The 22,856-nt window shown below is 37.1% G+C and overlaps 1 protein-coding gene across 1 annotated transcript in view; it reads right to left on the bottom strand.

Annotated features, from left to right (window-relative positions):
• The window catches only part of INPP4B (inositol polyphosphate-4-phosphatase type II B), a 166,517-nt gene that overhangs the window by 38,427 nt on the left and 105,234 nt on the right, over positions 1–22,856 (bottom strand). Inside the window, exons 17-21 of the mRNA XM_063310809.1 lie at positions 17,596–17,768; positions 14,273–14,396; positions 10,540–10,657; positions 3,657–3,797; positions 791–888 (exon numbers count right to left, since the gene is read on the bottom strand). Coding sequence (XP_063166879.1) covers positions 791–888; positions 3,657–3,797; positions 10,540–10,657; positions 14,273–14,396; positions 17,596–17,768 — 654 coding nt within the window. The remainder of the gene's footprint in view (positions 1–790; positions 889–3,656; positions 3,798–10,539; positions 10,658–14,272; positions 14,397–17,595; positions 17,769–22,856) is intronic.

Raw genomic sequence — 22,856 nt, 5'->3', positions numbered from 1 at the left:
TTCATAGATAAATTCACTACTAATTCTTAGTTTCATAGAATTTAGTTTTACAGATATATTATACTAAATATATTTATGTTACTAACATTTAATCCTGTAGTTATAGAAAAGTGCAGCATTTGAAAAGGCTTTTTGAAAACACAAAAGAAAAAAAACTACATTACATTTTAGTTTTTCTCTTTTTTGTAGTTTTTTGTTTTTTTGTAGCTTTTATCTTTCTCTTTAAACTTAATAAAATTTAGAAAAAAGAAAAAAGAAAAGTTTTTTTGGAGCAGGCTATGGGGTGGGCATGTCACAAATGTTGGCACCTTAACAAAGCTGTGTCTTTTCCTTGGGATATACAGTAACTATGCAATCGCAGAAATAGACACTTGAATTAAGGAAATGCCAATAGTGTGCCCACTGCTGCTCCAAAATTTTTTGTCATGCCCTGTTAGCATGGCTTAACTGTGATATGTTTTTCCCCTGGGATTGCACAGCTACTATGCAAGTTATATAACTTGATGATCCTGTAATTAATTCTCTATTGTCTTTGTTATACATTTTGTATAGATTCTATGAACACATTATTTCAATATTATTCCATGTAAACCTTCAATCAGTTTAATACCACTGGGAAACTCTATTTCAAGTGAAAGGGATTTTGGAGAAGATTTGGGAGACAGGGCAGTGTTTGCAATAAAATAATAAAGAAATCCATGTTTATAAAAATAACTGTATGAACAATGTTACCTTGTGGTTTAGTAAATGTGACAAATTCAACATAATGAAGATCTATTAAAATGCTTACAATTAGGAGGCATTTTTTCCATTAATAACTTATAATATTCTTTTAGCAATTCCACATTTTCCTGGTTAAGGCTTTCTTGCAAGGAGGTATCTCCAAACCTAAAGAAGTACAAAACATATATACAAAAAACAAGAACAAAAATAGCATAAATGCACTATTGAACAAGTAAACATGGTCCACTCAGAGAAACTGAACAATCTTGGCTTTATGTTTATTAATATGGGTTAGTTATTATGGCTGTGTAGTGTTTCACATTCATATCTAAAGAGGTGCTCTGGAGTATGTGGGTAGCATGTATCTGCAACTCCTTAAACTAGCCATGATATAAAATCACCATCACAATTTAAAGACCCTGAGAAAATAAAAAGGCTCTGAAACATAACATGGGTTACAGAAATGATAATCTGACATCAGTATTATAATCTGATTGAGATAAAGATCTATTTCTAATTCTGGTTTTATTTTATCAGTTGAGATGGCATAGCTACCTGCCATGCTATTTACTGAGTAGTAGATTTGAAACTAGAAGTATCACAATAAAAACAAACTGTGCCTTCGGTTGGAAAATTGGTTGAGAAGTGCTGAGAGGTCCTCACTAAAGCATAGGTTATGCCTGTAGAAATTTCCATGGGAATAAAGCTACTGCTTGCAGTAGTTCTGCTAGTTTTACCATTGATAGGCTCCAGATTCCAGCTTCTAGCTATTACTGATATTCTCTGTATTGTTTTATAAGAGCTTTTTTTGGGGGGGGGTTGTTTGCTAGTCTAGGATCTACTGAATGAAGCAATACTGAAAAAGCCCTTCATCTCCTCTTGATTGCTCCTTGTCTTGCAGGACTTGTGATGTCAGACTGTCTCTCTCAAGCCAAGGGAGAATTGGCCTGACTGAATTGATATTTTTTTCTAACCAATAACAGTAACAAATATTCTATGAGATGATTAAACAAGAGAATAAAAACACACAATTATAGCTGTTACATACAATACCGAATTTAATTTAAAAAAAAATCAATTCTGTAAAATAATGGTACTTTCTTATGTATTACAGAGCCTTTAAATAGAAATAAATAAACTTGAAATACTTAGAAATTTTTCAGTCAATAAGGACCTTATTGAAAATGAAGTCTTCCCCGATATTATTTATTTATTTATTGCAAAACTTCCATCTATTCCTAGCCATCTTCTTCTGAATTAAGGGTGGAAATGAGGTGGGTCAGCATGCAGTTCTAGGTGCTGTTCAAAATAATTTTCTATGGAAGCATCAAATGATGGAGAAATCACACAATTTACTTGAAGTCTTTACAGCAGCTGGATCCCAATGGCTGACACTGCTGAGGAAGACCTTGGCTTTAAATTCTGTACGTGACAGCACAGAACAGAGGGTCAGTGAATATGAGGCTATCCTATAAAAGCTTTTGGTAGGATGTTTTGCTTTTGGCTAGCCATGATTTCACACTAGTATGTTTTTTGTTTTGTTTTGTTTTGTTTTGTTACACCCTGTCCTAATGCCTTGCATAAGTCTTACAGTCAAGTCAAATTGCCTGTTGCAGTGTACATTACTTATATGTATAGAATTAGGCTAAATTTTATATATTAGAGACTCAGGCACCATCAATGCACTCTAACTGTAACTATAGCTCAGCTTTGTTCTGCCACTGAAAAATCTTTAATTCTCTGTTACTATATAGCACTGATAATTTTGACACTTATTTTCACATAGGATGGATTGTGTCTTAGCATATTACAATTATATTTAGAATATTCTGTTAAGATTTTTTTATTATGCATCTTGCTTCTTTAAAAGCATTTAAAATCTCGAATTAAGTTGAAGATGAACAAATACTAATTTAAGATGCATTAGAGATTTTTCTTAATCATGTGCACTTAATGAATGTCTAAACAGCTAAAAACCATTCCAATTGGACCAACCTTGTCCATGCCAAGTCCATTATATAGGCATTATGGTACAATTATGTGCACCTTAACAGTTTATATTGCATGTTCTGGTTTAAAATTTTGACTTTAAAGTACTTGTTTTAACCCTAATTATGAATTTGTGAGTTGTACCTACTCAGAGGTAGTTAACTGGAGTGGCCCACAAGCCCTGCAAATAAATAAATGACAAATAAACACTCTATTTTTAGCTGAAGATGTCAACATTTATGTGGAACTGAAAATGGAAAAATCTGTTCAGATACACTGTAGCTGACTAACCAGTTACTGAGGCACACAGAGGAATTGTTAGGCCCAGATACCCTGTTCAGATAGGATCAGTCACAAACATGCACCAAAGTTTCTGATGATGAGGATGTATCTTCCATTGGATGGACTACGCTGAAAAAATAAATAGTGTCTGCTGCAACTATCTAGGCAGTGACTTCTTGGTATGGATGGATGAATGCTATTATTCAAGTTCTATTTTTTCCAACTGTATATTCATTTTGACACTATTTCATCATCAGTTTATGAATTGAAGAAACCCAGTCTGTATGATACTTTGTAGGTATTTTCCAATCTTTGTTTCCTAATATATATAATGCATTTTTTCTAACGTGCATAATTTTTGAATACATTTTCTATGAAAGAATGCATTTCTATCCTATGGCCCTTGATTAACCTTTTTTCCATAACACATATTTTCTATGCATTTTTTGAGTTCCAGACTGTATAGTTCCTGTAAACCCAGCAAATTCCAGTTTGCCTATAGATTCAGGAAGCTGCCAATCAGATATACTGTAGTTTATACAGGTGTGAACAGAATGAATGTATCATCTCTCCTTACTTCTCTGTATCTTTTCTAGGTAAGTTATCATAACCAATTATTCACTTATCTCACTGGATGCCAGCTCTATGGGCATTTTTCTTACCTTTCTGCAAGTGTTTGTTGTTCATTGATTCCAACATTAAAGAGGACTGGATAGACATAGAGCAGTTTCCCATCTTTAATCTCTTGGGGAAGCAACTCAAACATCTTTTCTGGAAGCTTGATTTCTATTACATAATGTTCCCTATGAAAACAAAAAGACAAAACTAAAATTGAATTGTTTCACTTTTTAAATAACTATACTTTCAGCCCGCTTGACTCCTAGGCTAGATTCCTAGACAACAAAATCTATATTTAAAAAGCAGGATATTTTCATAAATGAAGAATTTTTTCCAATTAAAAAAGCATGTTTGTAAAACCCATGAGGACTGTCAACATCCCTCAGACAGAAATCAAGAAGAGTTGGAAGTTGCAGTGTTGGTTAACCTGACATTTCTAATAATTTCAGTGGAGAGATTTGCAATGCAGTACCTGGTATTCCCTATGTGGAAGCAAAAGAGCCTTGAAATTAAACATTTTTGGTTAATGTCCAGAATCTTAAGACTTTTTATTTATTTATTTAAACAATTTATATGGCTACCCAGCTGACAATAGCAACTCTGGGTGACTTTCAGAGGGTTAAAAACATAAAACAGAGAAATCAAGAACATACAAGCATCCAGTACTGAAGAACTGAGACCAAGAACAGCATATTTTTATGGTTTTTAATTCTGTAAGCCACCCGGAGTCACCGTGTTTGAATTGGGTGGCCTTATAAATCTGTTAATAAAATAATGATAATAATAGCAGTAGTAGTAGTAATAATAACCCCATTCAAATCATGTCATTTCTGGATGGACCTATCCAGTGCTCTGGCCCAAGTCTTCAGGGCCTTACAGAAGGCCAACAGGTTCAGGGCTATCTGAATCTTGGAGGAAATGCTGTTCCATAAGACAGATGCTGAGACAGAAAAGGCATATATCCTGGGTCCTGCTCAATTATACTGCTTGAGTGATGGGACCCAGAACATGCCCACTTTGTTGGATTTCTTGGAATGAAAAAAAGACAATTGGAGACAGGCAGTTCTGCAAAAATTTTGAATTTGCTAATTTTTAAATTATTTTTGCTTTAGTGTATGAAAAGATGAACAACCTCTGACTTATAAGATCAAGATATGATCACTCACTCACCCACCCACACATATTTACCCACAAACAGCTGACTCTGCTTTTAGAGAAACCTGAGACATGAATTGGCATTCTGACTATAGCACAATTGAGCGTCTCAGCAAAAGGAAAAAAGCAAGAGGTTTGAATACACAAACCCTAACAGCTGCCTTCCTCTAAAAGATTATCTGTATCCATTCACATTTCAGAAATTGTGGATTTAACTTAAATCAAACTATATAATTTTTTAAAAGCCTGAACTTAAAACCAATTAATTCAGCAATTAAGAGTCCTCTATTGATTTTCAGAGTCCTAAACCCTAAAATGTCAAGGTACTATATTTTATTTTTGTCCTCAAAATATTCAAGCCTGTATAGAAAATATGACCAGTATTTTAATTATAGATTCTTCAGTGAAGTAAGAAGTGCATCTCCCTAGAGATCTAAATGGCCTGACCCTGTTAACCTTTTGCAAAAGTAAAATAACTTTAAACAAGAGTTAAGTAATAGAATAATAAAAACAGTGAAAAAACGTAGTGGCCCTTCTAGCATTATGAGCAAATGTATTCATAAAGCATTTGCTACAGAGCTACTGAAACCTACATGCATCCACATGAAAGCTTAAATTCATGGTAAGTATAAACCTGGGGCTGGTGAATTTCTCTCTGGTTTCTTTATCAGAGTCATGTGAAAATCTACAAATCTGTCAAGACACTACCATGCATGAACTGAAAGAGTGAATAAAGTTTTGTTTCTGCTTGAGTTAAATTTTTGCTTGGTGTCATATGTGACTGTATTGCTTATTTTGCAAGCCTTTTTAAATGCTTACTATTTCACATATTCCTTATTAAACTCAATCAGAATTAACCACAATCATACACTTCTGTGTATTTGATGTTACAGTTCCTTCCATAAACAAGTAAATAATTTGATATTTGTAGTATAGCTGCCTAAAACACCAATGATCCTTCTGAAATTGACAATCTCTTTTTTCTATGGGTCACTGGGGATCAGAATGAGTTATCAGAAGCAGATGCAGTGTTTGAAAGGGGAATAGATAAAAGAAACTAGGGAAACTTGGCGATGTATCAAATGTTCAAAAACATTTGGCCATTTTTTTTGCTGTTCTGTTGAGTATGTGTCCTTCCAAAGCTGAATAACTGTCTTGGCAACCCCTCATGTACCAAGATCCATAACTCTATATATGCTTGTAAGTTCTATATTTATTTATTGTTAGATTTAACAAATATAGAAAACTCTTATTTGTTAGATTCTAAGGATAGATCCCAGAAGAAAATGTACCACCTTAGTGCACAGTGATGTTGTGTGGGCGTACCAACATTTTTGTAGATTTCAGATCAAAATGTAATGATAGGAAAAAGTCCAAACTGTAACCATTTCTGTTTTAGCTCCCAAATGCTAAAACATCAAGGAGACAATAACCAAGTTATTACAGTACATCTTTACTGAAGTGTCCAGAAGAATTATTTCCAATACTTCCATATTGCAGAGGAAGTCTCCTGTTACCGAAATGAGGCAAAGGTAAGGCCCTTGCTTAAGAAACCATCTTTGGTTGCAGCAAATTGTAACAATCATTGGTCACTGTCCAATTTTTTAGCTCTACTATATGTTAATACTGGCTGAATTCTACCTATTTTGAGATAAGGCTATTACCTCAATTAATAGCCTAGTACTATTAGTTCCCTGATGGTTCCATAAATCCAGCCTGAAGTCTCCATGCCAACATAGCAACAAACACTTTACCATCCACATTTATCAGACAAATTAGTCTGTCACTGGAACACAATTCAGAACCTTTACTCAGCTTTGAAAGAATTATTATGTAAGCCCATTAAAGAAAAGAGATAGGTAACTTTTAAAGTTTCATTAAAAATTAAACTCTTAATTAAAGACCTCTAATATATTATATAGTCGTTATACTAATCATTGGATCCACTACCACACTGTTTATTGTATGCAGAATGAAATATAGCAAGATGGAAAATGAAATCCAGTAACAGTTGTGAGAAGAAAGCTTGCCCCTCTTCCCCAAACTAATAAAAGGTAAAATGTAGGTGCTAAGGGAATAATTATTGCTAAAATCTTTGTTTCTAAAAATCAAATATAGAAAAAAACCCCAAATTCTCTGGTGTACATCTGTAAAATACTGTAATAAATTGTTAGAAAGAAATCCGGCACTATAGAAAGCACAAGGTTGCAATAGGTCTACATTCCATAAATAATTTAGAAAAACATTTTAGGGATGCATTAGCATATGTATGAGCGAGTGTCCATTTACAGAACAGAGGAAAGAAATTATAGGCATTGTATAAACAAACATGTTTACTTGAGAACATGTAGACCCCAGTGCAGTAATATATCTTATATAGCTTCAGAAACACACAAGTTTCAAACGGTTTTGAATACAGACACAGAAAACAATAGAAAAATGATGTTAGTATTTCAGATTTCTCTTATTCGCCAGGAAACTGGATCTTGAAAACACTTTCTGATTACTAGCTTTTTAAGTCTCACTCTCTCACAAGTGTACTTTGAATGATTATCTTCAATTGAAAATCTAAGAAACGTCACAATAAACAGGTGGTCTGATAACTATAGGTTAGGGGACAGGACAGAGATAATGGAATTTTTCAATATCCTGTTAGTATTATTTAACATATCAGCTGGTAATATCTAGGATCAGAATTTTTTCATGAATGCGATAGTTGATTTTTGTTTTTCTGCAGAAATTCCAGAACACTTAGAATTTTCTAACTGGAAATATGAACATATAATTGCAAATCACTCATTTTAGCCAGTAGGAGTTTTACAGTATCATCTTTCTGCCATTGTTTTATAGATGTACCAGCACAAATATAATAATCCATTGATTATTCACAGTGTGTTTGTGCAAACAAAGAACTCTTAATTACAAAACTCGGCAATTTCAAGGTTATAAGATGTTCCTCATTATTAAAGACTTTGGTTTTCATTATGATTATACTCAACCTCACCAAATATATTTTCCACATACAGTGAGAGACAGAAATTGAAGGCAAGGAATAAAAGAAAGATAAACTTAAAACCAAACAAAAAATTAAGCCAAAAATATTTCCATTTTGTCTCCTTTCCCTACTCTCTATATCTTTTCAACATTAACTCATATTTGTTTCTCTGTTACTTTCCATAGTCAGGTAGGTGGCAGCATCTACAGTAAGTTATTTTAGCTGATCTTGAAAAGTTTAAATAGTGCTAGGCTTGAATTTGATGACCACAAAATGAGCAGTAATCCCAGGCTAGACTCAGGAAATGAAAAAAAAGAATCTCATGAGAAGGCAAGACAAAGTATTTCCACAATGCTGCCTAGAAAATTTCATGGACATGTTCATATAGACACCAGGAGTCAGACTCAACTTGAACAGACTTTCTATCCAGACCTATCCAGGTCAAACTGTATAGTATTCTGAATGTACACTGCTTCTAATGTTCTTGTAATCCTATTTTATCTTTCGTACTTGTAAATGCATAATTTACAGTACATATGCCCTAGTGTATATGGGGAAATGCATGCTATAGCCACTCAGAGTCACTTGCTCAGATGGGTGGCTATAGAAATCGAATAAATAAACAAACGAACAAACAAACAAATAAATAAATAAATCTAGTTCTTTTCTTTGGAAGATGTGTAATGCTGGGTGAGTCCACAAAATTGAGAATGAGAGTGGAAAGGGAGATAGAAGTGAAGAGTAATGGGAAGAATGGGAATGACTGCCCAGAGTCCCCTTTTTGGGAGAGATGGGCGGTGATAGAAATTTGAAATATAAATGAATGAATGAATGAATGAATGAATGAATGATGGGTGTGAGGGAAAGAAAGGAGATCTGGGAGGCAGCGGGGAAGATTATTTATTTATTTCTCAAATTTATACTGCCGCCCATCTCCCCGCAAAGAGGAACTCTGAGCGGTTAATCTGCAGAGAATTCCTGGAAGTCTCTGCCTTTTCCTTATCCCCTCCTTTTCCTGGGGATGAGTAAATGATCCCAGGAGCAGAGAGGAGCAAAAAGGGCCTTACTACATAAAGGTGGCTCTTGTATGAGTTGCAAAATGCCTTGTAATCCGAAGTGGAGAGAAGAGAAAGAGATAGAAGCATAATATATGAAAGGGGGAATTTCGCAGCCTGGAGTTGTGCTTCTCTTTTCCTTTCTGCTCATGGACTGGAGGACTGCTCCTTTGATCAAGAGGCCTAATTTAGGATTTATTTTATATTTTGGCATGTCATGGTTTCACCACAGTGACCAGTGCCATTTTCCCAATTGGAGTACTGGATGGATATGTGCCTTGTGTTCCATATGGATATTCCTTACAGCAATCTTGATTTCTAGGCATAAGCCTTGTGCAAACAAAGGACTCAGTTCAGTCTGCTTGGACAAGCCAGCTGTGAAAACACATTCCATCAGTAATCAGTGTCATGAGGCATCAAGCTTCTGCACGCAAAGCCAGAGTACTGTGAAAGCTGATGGCTTGTGCACGCAAAGCTGAATTGCTGCCAGAACTTGTTCCTACTGGGACTGAGTTCTAACAGGACTCTGACTTTGTGTGTGTACAGGGAATAATGAATGGGATAGGAAACCCAGGTACTGTAATGCTAAACTGACAGCTGCTAAACTGACAGCTGCCTCACTCAGTAGAACCAAGGGAAATTGCTCATTAATTTTATTCATGGAGGGAAACACAGAAATTCATTTATCATTTTAAGAGGTTGTGGCATCATAGAGTTTGGCAACCATGCAATAATATTTAATTGCACTGGTGAAATCTGTGCTAATTGATCTTACAGAGGTTTGAAGACTCTGCTGAATGAGATAGACTAGGATGTAATACAGCTATGAATACCTCAGAAGAAGCAGAGACATTTTTTAAAATTAATGGAACTTCACTAACAGAAAGTGCCTCGGCATGATTCTTGCAGAAATCCTGTTCCCCAATGCCATGGCCTATTTCATTAGCAGGAACTTTCTGAACAGCATTTTGTATGCTGGATTGGTAATGATGATGACGGTATTAAGAAGTTTGCTTCCACTTGGCAAATTGCCTGTGCCTAAAACAATGTTTTATATATTGTTTCTTGCCAGAGTCACTGAGTCTGGACATTCAGGAAATTTATTTCTGGTGTACCATCATATTCTAATTTGGACCTTGTAGCAATGACAGTATTCTTCTAATCTCAGTCTTTTGTTGGGTCTGCACTAAGTTTGGTCTTAAATAGCTAAGAAATAGCCATATTCAATCAGCCAAAGAGATGCTGCCGAGTTGCAACTTTTTTTATACAGGAAGAAAAATAATTATTGTCCCCTCTCCATTTTTGACAATATAAAATTAAGCTATTAAAATCAAATGAGTTTCTGTCCTTAAACAAGATCCACAATTTCCTTAAAAGTGTAAAATTTTGCCTTATTTGGGCTTTAAGTTTGAAAGCCTTCAGTTCAAACCACCTTTATATCTTAAGAACTACGTATTTAGTCTGTAGAAATGTATGTTGTTTTTGAAGAAAAAGGTATGCCATCATTCAATAAATATTTGAGAATTTCTGCGTGAAAGGAGAACAGCAGTGGTTTATACTGTAACCTATTTCTCTCACATATATATTCATTTATTATCTGCTCAGGCTGCTCAGAGCATTTATTCTGATTTCCATCTCTTGAACGTCACATAACTTCCTCTTCAATTTTTTTTGCACAACATAAAGTTAACATTTTTGTTTTGAAGAACAGATAATACATACCGTCTTCCAGTTATAACAGGCAATAGGTCATCTGATTTAGCTTCAGTTATTTTAAACACAACTTTTTGCAAGTCTGATATTCCCACAGCCATATCTTCTAGCATCCCAATTTCTTCACCTGTATATAAAAAATAATTTCAAATAAAAAAAAGAAAATATAAGTGACTAGCAGCTCTGCTTGGTTTAAGGGAAAAAAACATGTAAACCAAACATGGCTGTCAGTTTTTAATATTAAACTGTATCTACTTTTATCATGCGTTTCAAAAAGAGGTAAAGTTCTTTCTTCCCTTATTTATTTATTTCTCTGGATATTTGTTATGCAGCTGTTCCATAACTTCCATGTGTATTTCTACCCTCCCACATGCCAGCAATATGTTTGGGACACTTATGCACAAAAGCAGATGCAGACCTGGGTTAACATACTGCACCAAGTCATAATAAGGTTTGTTTAATCTGGCATGGTATGTTATGTGAACCCGCTATGGTTTGGTTCAGCAATAAATTCATCTTTTTCTTATTACATAAAAGCCACCATTCAGGTTTTTAGGATATTTACTACTACTACTACCACCACCACTACTACTACTACTATTATTATTATTATTATATACACAACAACGTGAAATCACAACTGCCAGTTCTTTAGCTGGTGTTGGCCTTCATTTGCATTGAGTTCTTCCCAAGAACCTAGGATGCCGTAATTGATCAGCATAGTATATGTGTGGATCCAAGCAGTGTGGCCTTTGTAATTGAAAGATGGAAATTTTGTCAATGCGCAGATTTACTAAGTGCTGTCCACTTCATTTGGAATGGCACCCGGCGTGCCGATAACCACTGGGACCACCACGGCCTGTTTATGCCATAATCTTTCAACTTCAATGTTCAGATCTTGACATTTTGTGATCTTCTCCAATTCTTTGACTTCTATTCTACTATCCCCTGGTATTGCCACATCAGTTATCTACACTTTCTTCTTTTCAACTGCAGGTAAATCTGGTGCACCCAGACTTTATCAGTTTGTATTCAATAATCCCACAATATTTTAACCTGCTCATTTTCGACTACTTTTTCAACTATACGTTCCCACCAATTTTTCATTACTGGCACATGTTAATTTTTACAGATGTTCCAGTGAATCATTTTGGCGACTGTGTTATGTCATTGTTTATAGTCAGTTTGTGCGATCGTGCACAAGCTGAGTATATGACCTACTGTTTATTTTCCTTCCTTTGCATAATCTGCACTTTGAATCATTCAATGATTTTTCAATTCTGGACTTGATTGCATTAGTTCGAATAGCTTGCTCTTGAGCAGCCAAAATCAAGCCTTCAGTTTCCTTTTTAATGTTCCAGTTTTAAGCCATTGCCAGGTTTTATCTTTATCCACTTTCCCTGCAATCTTTTGTAGAAATTGACAGTCTAATGCTTTTGCTTGCTAGCATTCTGTTCATGTTTTTATTACATTATTTAGATATTCATTTTTTGTTTCCTGTACATTCAGTAAGTTCCAATTTTTAACTTGCCTCAATACTTGTTCTTGGCTGTCTAATCAGCCAATCCATGCTTTTCTTCTTCGACAGTTTGTTTTATTTGAAGTAAACGCCTGCCTCCATTTCTGCAGAGCAGGTATAATCTATCAATATCAATATGTAGATGTAATGCATAATGAACAGTCATCCATTTTCTTGTTTTTCAGTGCAAACTGTCCAGTTCAGCTTGTGTCCAGTTAATAGTTCCAGCAGTGTACCGTATCACAGGTATGGCCCAGGTTTTGATAGCTTTGATGGTGTTTCCACCATTCAATTTTGTCTTTAACATTTTTCTCACTCTTTGGATGAATTCTTTACTAATTACATTTTTAACTTATCCATGCTTGATGTTAACTGTAAAATGACCAGATACTTGTAGGCTTCATCCTGATGGCTCCTGATGGTTTGGCCATTCAGTATTTCAATTCCATTACTGTCCGTGATTTAATTCCAATTTATTGCTACTGTAGTACATTTTTCTAGGCCAAATTCCATTGCTATATCTGTGCTAAAAATTCTTATAGTATTTGTCAGTGACTGGATTTTGATTTCTGATTTTCCATAAAGCTTCAGATATTCATATAAAGCAAATGTGAGATTTTATTAGCATTTTTTGTTGTTTGATAGCCAAGGTTTGTTTTCTTCAAAATCACTGAACGGAGGTCACAAGGACAGTGACCATGAGTCCAGGAGAATCCCCAGATAGAACACTGTTTCTGTCTAGGGCAGTGCCACCCCATCCAAAAACAAAGATGGAAACTTCCCGGAACTAGGAGGTCCAAAAACCCAGAGCTTGCGTTGGTTGAACTGAAGCTTGCCGTGCCGCATCCAAGCTCCCACAGCCTACATTGAGACAGAACCTCCATGGCATTACTTAGGTGGCCTGAGGTAAAGATATAAAGCTGAGCATACTGATGAAACCTCTCCCCAAACCATTGGATGACCTTATCCGGTGACTTCATGTACACGTTAAACAGGAGGGGCCGCTGGCTGGGACTCTTTCTTCCTGTCAACACTGTCTAGAACCGACCGCAGAAGGAGGAGGAGAACCAGCAAAACATCATGCCACCCACCCCAACTCCCAGAGTCCAGAAGGATACCAAGTTTGATGATATCGAAAGCACTGAGAAGTCAAGAAGAGCATGGATGGATGCACTACCCCCATCCTGCTCTCACTACAGGTCATCCAAGAGTGCAATCAATGCCATCTAGGCTTGAACCTTGACTGAAAGGGGCACTGTAATGGGGCTGTGAGAATAACCTTGAGGAACAGGAGGAAGAGCCACAACCAAGACAATAGTCAGGTAAGAAAAATCTGAGTCCAAAGCAGAAATATAATTTGAGAAAATGTCTCAGACTTGACTCTCCCTAGTTCTCTTGTAGAGAAAGGCAGAGAGAGGGGAGGCACCTTTAGACTTGCAAGATTGATGTCAGGGTTTCCAAGTCTGGTCTACCTCAAAGGGCTGTCAGGTTCAGATAATCCACTTCTTCCAGACTCCTCTGAAGCTGCAACACAACCACCTTCTCTACAAAAGGTTGGAAACTGGACAAAAATTGTCCAGAATAGTGGGGTCTAGCAATGGCCCTTGAGGAGGGGGGTGAAACACTGCTTCCTTAAGAGACATTGGAACCACCTCCTCCCTCAAAGAGGAACCCACACATCTCTTCCTGGGAGGCCTTGACCAGCCAGGAGGGACATGGATCTAATACAGAGGTGGCTGTGCTAACAGCCCTGAGGACCCTGTCTACTTCTTCAGGACTAAGAGATCAAACTACCCCAGATAATTGAGCAAGACCCAGCCCCAGTAATATCCAAAGGACCTGCATCAAGGCCAGAGTCCAACTTAGAGCAGAACTGATTGACTTTGTCAGATGCCTAACATAATCTTCACAGTGACCCTGTGGGTGAACCCCAGAGCCACTCCAACCCAGAAAGAAGTGGGTCACTCTAAACAGGGCTGCTGGATGGCTATCTAAAGATGCAATAAAGGCAAAGAAATACAAATGTTTCACCACCCTTACCACCATGAGGTAGGTCCTAACAGCAGCTCTAACTCATGTTCAATCAGATTCGCTACTTGTTGCCCTCTAGTGGTATTCTAGTTGTCTCTTCTCCTGCCTCATTTCCCTTAGCTGCTCCCTTAGCTGCTGTATATCAGGGGGAATTCTGGGATGTCAATAGAGTTACCTGAATTGCATACTTACTATATGTACTGAGAAGTCCTTCATACTGAACAATTAGTCCAACTGTATGAAGCTGCTGAAGGAAGCCTTGATCGTGTAAACTGGAGTGTAACTTGATGATAAATCCACAGACCAATCCAGCAAGCTAGGGTGATTACAATAACCATTCAGATAGATATATTAATTGCTTCAGAAAAAAACTATAATTGTTATAACTTTAGAATGTAGAATGTTCAATATCCAATGCTCAGCATATCCTTGCCATACAAATTTAGTCTTGAAAAAATATGAACAAATGGCAGGAAAGAGGGTGGGTATTTGGATTTTTATTAATCATAAGTTGGTATCCTCCTGGTGTTATATATTCAATTTCATGCTCGGAAATCACCCTTAGCCATGGAAATTCACTGGGTAACTTTGGGTTAATAATTTCCAATCAAAAGTAGCACAGGTTTGTTATTTTGAGGGGGAGGGTGATGGTGGAGAAGAGAGCACTATGTATGTCAACTGGACCTTCTGAAGAAAAGGCTATACATCTAAAAATAATTTCTATCAGATCCCTGTAATATGGCCAATGAAGATTAGTTATAATCAAGAGCTTCTGAGGGATGCTAGGTGCCAATTCTAGTCTTAAGATATGCTTTTTATTTATTTCCTTATAGATTTGTTATTTTTATGCCACTTTGTGTGTGTAACTTTTTGTCCTTCAACAGATCATTGAAAACATGCACATGTTTGGACTTGCAAGTTGGTTGTTGAATTCAATAAGAATGGTTTATAATGAAAGCAAAGCATGTGTGAGAGTTAATAGAATGCTTAATGAATGGTTCTACATTAAGCAGGGAGAAAGGCAAGGAGGTATCGTATCTCTTGGTTGTTTAATGCATTTCTGCATGTAGGGGAAATGCTTGTAATAACAATGCTAGTGTGTTGGTCAGGGTCATGAATGTATATGTACTTTAGTATATAGATGATGCTGTTTTGGGCTGTGATTTGTAGCAAATGTTAGAGTGTATGATGTAATTTATCAACTTTTTAAAAACCACCAGTAGGCTGCACAAGGTTGTTTGGTGGGCTGCAGGTGGCCCGTGGGCTATATATTGTGCAGGCCTAGCATTCCTCTTCCTAATTTCCCCCACAATATCCCCATCAGTTAGATTATTTTGAGAGCTAGTGACTGACTCAAGGTAACTTACAGTGCTTTCATTCTGCAGGTGAGCCTCCACAATCCTAGACTAAATGATTAAGATATATAATTATGTATCTGCTCAAATCCCCTCCCTCTTTCCAGCTTAAAAAAAATCTGCAAAAGACATCTTATAGCAGACATAACTTAGCTTTATGTAAAAATATGTATACAGACTGGAACTGGAAAGTCAAAGCAGCCCTATCAGTCAGCCAAGGATCCTGTTTCATCACACTGAGAGTAATTTGAACCCATGGATCAGACAAAAAAGGAGCTGTTGCTCTAATGCTTGTTTTCCTTTTCCTTTCTTACTTTTCTTTGGTACTGTGTGTTTGCACCTAGCTGATCTTGGCTGATCTCAAAAGATTTGTGATTTGGGTGTCTCTGACCATGTTGGCCTTCTGAAATGCCTTAAAAATCTCCTGAGCCCTGAGCCAAGGCATTGGATGAATCCATTCTGAAATGTCTTTGAACTGAAATATGTTGTGGTATGGCCTTTGTTATTCTGTACTTTGGTATTTTGTGTGTTTTGTTATTGGCTGTTCTGTTTTCAACCATAAAATAAAGGTCGGATATAAATCAATCAAACAAATAAGCAAGATGCCCAGAGTTGCTATTTGTGGGTTCAGTGGCCATAAATGTAGTGAAATAAATATAGTCAAGCAGTATTGGACCTGATTAGTATATATTCTTGCCAAAAATACTACATGGATTCCTCTATCTCATCACCAGGAGCTGAGTCTACCCCCCCCCCCTTTTTTTGTTTCACTGTTATTCTGTTGTCAAGGACAATCATAGCTTTGAGTATCAGTTCAATATTTACCATAGAAAAATTTACCCATTTAAAAAATTCAACGTAACAATAATAAATAATTACATTAAAATAGCACTCAATCCTCAAAACACACAAAAAGGAAACATAACCACCTTTTGTACTTCCTTCTACTGGGCTAATGTGCCATCCAGTTGTTGCTGCCTTTAAGCTATTGTTGGCCAGGATCTAAACTTCTCCTGCTGGGAGAGTAAAAGATACTTCTATGGGAATGCACTAATGGGTGATTTTTAAACAAAGAATCATTTCTGTGAGATAGGTGGCTGTATAAAATCTGAAGTGTCAGGTTTCAGTGATGCTGCTGTTCTGTTCTGATCTCAGCTAGTGTGAAATAGGGAAAGGCTGAAAAGCCTTGTGTTTAAGCAGACCATTTAACTGCCATTTGGATTTGTGACTGTGTAGAGGAAAGACTGTTCCCTGTACAGGCAGTGCTAGTAGAATACTACCAATTATTATAAAATCCATTTTAAATGCTTAAAATTATTTTATGATCATTATTAATAAGGACCATTCAACATTCAATTATTGAAGAGTGGCTTGCAATTATAACTCCTTCAGAAGGGCCAAGTGAGCAGAAAACCTGAGAGATATAGACAAATTATTTCTCTATGTGACTATGTTTTCTAGCAGTGTTGAGGTGTTCAATTTTACTGGAACAATAACACCCCCTGCAGTTATCTTTAAGTATCTATTTGCATGGGTATGTATGTATGTATGTATGTATGTATGTATGTATGTATGTATGTATTTGGCTTATAAATCATCATGAGAGAAAATAAATAGACTTGTTGAGGTAAATAAGCTAGCACTGTTCAATATTGCAGAATATGGCTAGAGAAATCCATTGAAGACTTGAGGGATGGCTTCAGATGGACTGGCAAAAAAGAGCATGTTACAATAAATACCAATCTTTTGTCTGAATATCTGAAATATGTGGTAAGCAATCCACCCTGAGTAGCATTTTGCCAGTACAGTACTCTTCCAATGAGTACAGCTCATAAGCAGGCAGTCAGGGTTGTGACTTTCAGTACCTCATGTCAAGAAGCCCAGTGAACTGTCAGTGGAGAGACAGAAGGAACATGTCATTGACCAGACTGAGCTCTTCGATGTGTTGCACTACAATTTTCAAAATTCCCAACTAACTTGCCTAGTAGAGATGATAAGAGTTGTAGTTCAACACAAGGAGATTAAACCAGGTTGAAGAAGGATGCTCCAGAGTATGAAGATATTTATTACCCTGCTTAAAGTGGGTTCAATTAAAGCTGACATGATTTACATCTATTATTCTTCAACAAAAACAAAGGATTATGAAATAAAAACACCTACTGCTTGACTGAAGACTGTATCTCTTCTTAGTGTCAACATTAAACACTGTGGCAAACAGCATGCAAGCTCCTGAAGCAGAACAAAAGACATTGACTGCTTTGCCCTAGTCACCACTTCTCCAATACAGTTGTTCAGCGTAACTGTGAGAGGATACAGTTGTTCATACCAGTCACCTGTAACAAATAAGGAACACTGACAGTGATGACCAGAGCAGAATTGAAATACATTAGAACATAGGCAACTATCATATCTTATCCACATGCATACTAATTTAAGGCTATGTGCCTGATTATGAGAACATCATTTTCCTATACAGCTCACTATATAGTCTTCTGCTCTCATTATACCACTACAGTATCGTTATAGTTTATTATAACCTAATTATATATTCAGAATCTAATTGAGGTTAATGAGTTAAACTAACTTCTCTAAGTAAGCAATCTGAGACAAAACCAATTAAGAAAAACAGAATTAATTGGATGCCTGTTTGGTTGAGCAAAATATGATACACTTCACTGCTTGTCAAGTTTCAGTAGCACTAAATGTTGATATTCTTGAGTGATTTCATGTGGATATGCTGTGCATGTGGCTATCTGGAAGCAGTTGCTTGAAAATTTGGAAACACAATACTTCTGACATATTTACTGTATTTATGAAAAAACATGAACGGAATGCAGATTCCCCCAATCTGGTGCTATTGCCTTGGGAGCTGTCATAATTTCCATTCCAACATTCATGGAAAAAAAGCCACCAAATTTTGTCCTGTAACTATGCTAAAAGAGTGTGTACCACATTCAATAATAATTCAGTTCCAAATAAATTCCCATTTTTACCCTCAAAAGAAGAGAAAGAGGAGAAAGAAGAATAAAATAGAAAATGGTCATCTTTCTTTCTCAGTCCCTTTACTGGAATAATTATAAGCACTGTTACTACACATACTATATTTAACTTGTCATGGAACAGTGCACCATTTGTGTTCATGGCATTAGCTAATGAGTTTAACACAAGCCCATAAAATGTTCTGTATCTTCCTACACTGTATTTGTCAGGTGAACCTCCCCCAAGTGAAAAGGATTAAAGGATTAAATAGAATGGAAGCAAAAGAATTCACTCCCATTAAATATTAAAAGCCACTTTGCTACTCACTCGTGCTCCATGAGTGTTTGAAAAGTGTATTCTGAAAACATTGTAGTTGGTTTGAAAGGACTTGCTCTGTCTTAGTGATGTCATCACATATCGAATCATATTTATATATCATTTTGTCCTCATTCCATTCACTCTCTTAACTCCAATAAGTTACAGTCCATGATTGATCTAAAAGTACTACATTGTAGCCAAATCTGTTTGTCTGCATAGCTCCACACTCTCACATTATTCTTCACATGACCTCTGACTATATACAATCTTGTGTGTGAGTATTCCAAAAAATACTAGTATTTTTTTTTTTAAAAAAAAGGAAGTCAAACGGTACAAAAACAACTATTGGAAAAATGCTGCTGCTGCTGCTGCTGCTGCTGATTATTATTATTATTATTATTGACAATTGAAAAAAAATCATTGGGAGAAAATATATTTTGCTATTATTTGGTGTGAAATAGGGAATGTTCAGAATGGTCTTGGAATCAAGTAATTAACTTCTGGAAAGATATTAAATAATGGAATCAACTTTAAGGGATTAAGATTTTTTTGTTTATTTAAATAGCCTAAGCAGCACTATGAGTTGTATTCTACAGCAAGATGAAACAGTAACTTGTATCTACTAAGAAGCAATGCAGTACAGAACAAGCTGTATGCCAGTGGCAGAGAGTAAATGCATGATAGGAAAAGACCACAGCTCCAAAACACTTAAGGAAGAAACAAGCCACAGATCGTATAACATCTCATCATTCTTCTTGATAAAAATGTAACTATATAAATGACTTTAAGAGAAAAAGAGCCTTCATGTCCTACATATGGCAATGCCAGGCCCTTAAACTCAGTAATGGCTTATGGTTTGGTTTGATATAGGTGAGAATTATTCCAGCATGGCCAATTTGTAATATTTCTGAACAGAAGGGGAAAACATCCCATGCAGCAATCATCCTCAACATGACACTCCCCCAAATATATTAACTATCAGTTTGGGGAAAGTATCATACTGTATAGGTAAATCCCAGTAAAGCATCTGGAGCAAAACCACCACTAAGCATTCATAGACTTATTCAGTGCTACATTCATTGAATCCTGAAAAGCCCATAATCCACAGATCTATTTCAGAATGTTGTATCTCCAATATCTTGTTGCCTTTTTTTCCAAATGAATTTTTATCTATTAGTTATTTTTCTTAAACTTGAGTATAGTTCCTAACTTCAGCAAAGGATCGTTACCTTGTCGTGGTGCTGGAGCTTGAGCACCTCAATGATGCCGTGAGCTAAACCGTGAAGGGCCACCCAAGACGGGAAGATCATGACAGAGAGGTCAGACTAAATGCGATCCCTGGGGAAGGTAATGGCAACCCACCCCAGTATTCTTGCCGTGAAAACTAAATGGATCAGTACAACCAGAGATATGTCGGTATACCATCGCAAGATGAGACCCCCAGGTCGGAAGATGATCAAAATGCTACTGGGGAGGAACAGAGGATGAGCTCAACTAGCCCCAGACGTGATGACGCAGCTAGCTCAAAGCCGAAAGGACGGTTAGCGGCCGACGGTGCTGGTGGTGAACGGCGAATCTGATGTTCTAAGGATCAACACACCATTAGAACCTGGAATGTAAGATCTATGAGCCAGGGCAAATTGGATGTGGTTATTGGTGAGATGTCAAGATTAAAGTAGACATTCTGGGCGTCAGTGAACTGAAATGGACTGGAATGGGCCACTTCACATCAAATGACCACCAGATCTACTACTGTGGACAAGAGGACTACAGAAGAAATGGAGTAGCCTTCATAATTAATAGTAAAGTGGCTAAAGCAGTGCTTGGATACAACCCAAAAAACAGAATGATCTCAATTCGAATTCAGGGCAAGCCATCTAACATCACAGTGATCCAAATATACGCCCCAACCACAAATGCTGAAGAAGCTGAAGTAGAGCAGTTCTATGACGATCTGCAGCACCTACTGGACAACACGCCTAAAAGAGATGTTATTTTCATCACAGGAGACTGGAATGCTAAGGTGGGCAGTCAAATGACACCTCGAATTACAGGTAAGTATGGCCTGGGAGAACAAAATGAAGCAGGACATAGGCTGATAGAATTTTGCCAAGACAATTCACTCTGCATAACAAACACTCTCTTCCAACAACCTAAGAGACGGCTTTATACATGGACTTCACCAGATGGACAACACCGAAATCAGATTGATTACATTCTTTGCAGCCAAAGGTGGCGGACATCTGTACAGTTGGTAAAAACAAGGCCTGGAGCTGACTGTAGTTCAGATCACGAACTTCTTCTTGCACAATTTAGGATCAGACTTGTCCTAACAACCAGGAAACACACTGAGACAAGGAACTGGTCTCTAATATTTATTGCTAGTACTTAACAGGAATCCTAACAAACTGAAGAAGCGTGGGAAAACCCAGACATATAACCCCCAAGGGTTAAGGCAGTCCCGAACTGTGTCTCTTTGAATGGCTGAACAATTCATCAGTGCTACGCATGCGCTTGACAGTCTGGATGGGAGCCCCCTGCTCGCCATCCTTACTCATGACAAGACTAAAGAGATTAGGGAAGACCCACAGATCAGCTAGATATGAACTCACTAATATTCCTAAGGAATATGCAGTGGAGGTGAAGAATCGATTTAAGGGACTGGACTTAGTGGATAGGGTACCGGAAGAACTATGGACAGAAGTTCCCAACATTGTTCAGGAGGTGGCAACAAAATACATCCCAAAGAAAGAAAAAACCAAGAAGGCAAAATGGCTGTCTGCTGAGACACTAGAAGTAGCCCAAGAAAGAAGGAAAGCAAAAGGCAACAGTGATAGGGGGAGATATGCCCAATTAAATGCAAAATTCCAGAGGTTAGCCAGAAGAGATAAGGAATTATTTTTAAACAAGCAATGCGCGGACGTGGAAGAAGACAATAGAATAGGAAGGACAAGAGACCTCTTCCAGAAAATTAGAAACATCGGAGGTAAATTCCAGGCCAAAATGGGTATGATCAAAAACAAAGATGGCAAGGACCTAACAGAAGAAGAAGAGATCAAGAAAAGGTGGCAAGAATATACAGAAGACCTGTATAGGAAGGATAACAATATCGGGGATAGCTTTGAAGGTGTGGTCAGTGAGCTAGAGCCAGACATCCTGAAGAGTGAGGTTGAGTGGGCCTTAAGAAGCATTGCTAATAACAAGGTAGCAGGAGATGACGGCATCCCAGCTGAACTGTTCAAAATCTTGCAAGATGATGCTGTCAAGGTAATGCATGCTATATGCCAGCAAATTTGGAAAACACAAGAATGGCCATCAGATTGGAAAAAATCAACTTATATCCCCATACCAAAAAAGGGGAACACTAAAGAATGTTCAAACTATCAAACAGTGGCACTCATTTCACATGCCAGTAAGGTAATGCACAAGATCCTGCAAGGTAGACTTCAGCAGTCCATGGAGCGAGAATTGCCAGATGTACAAGCTGGGTTTAGAAAAGGCAGAGGAACTAGAGACCAAATTGCCAATATCCGCTGGATAAAGGAAAAAGCCAGGGAGTTTCAGAAAAATATCTATTTCTGTTTTATTGACTATTCTAAAGCCTTTGACTGTGTGGACCATAACAAATTGTGGCAAGTTCTTAGTGGTATGGGGATACCAAGTCATCTTGTATGCCTCCTGAAGAATCTGTATAACGACCAAGTAGTGACAGTAAGAACAGACCACGGAACAACGGACTGGTTTAAGATTGGGAAAGGAGTACGGCAGGACTGTATACTCTCACCCTACCTATTCAACTTGTATGCAGAACACATCATGCGACAAGCTGGGCTTGAGGAATCCAAGGCTGGAATTAAAATCTCTGGAAGAAACATTAACAATCTCAGATATGCAGATGATACCACTTTGATGGCTGAAAGTGAAGAGGAACTGAGGAGCCTTATGATGAAGGTGAAAGAAGAAAGTGCAAAAGCTGGTTTGTAGCTAAACCTCAAAAAAACCAAGATTATGGCAACCAGCTTGATTGATAACTGGCAAATAGAGGGAGAAAATGTAGAAGCAGTGAAAGACTTTGTATTCCTAGGTGCAAAGATTACTGCAGATGCTGACTGCAGTCAGGAAAT

The sequence above is a fragment of the Candoia aspera genome, chromosome 8, assembly GCF_035149785.1.
Source record: "Candoia aspera isolate rCanAsp1 chromosome 8, rCanAsp1.hap2, whole genome shotgun sequence".
In the NCBI taxonomy this organism is placed as follows: Eukaryota; Metazoa; Chordata; class Lepidosauria; order Squamata; family Boidae; genus Candoia; species Candoia aspera.
The sequence above is the reverse complement of the archived record's forward strand: the minus strand, read 5'-3'. Positions and strand labels throughout refer to the sequence as shown.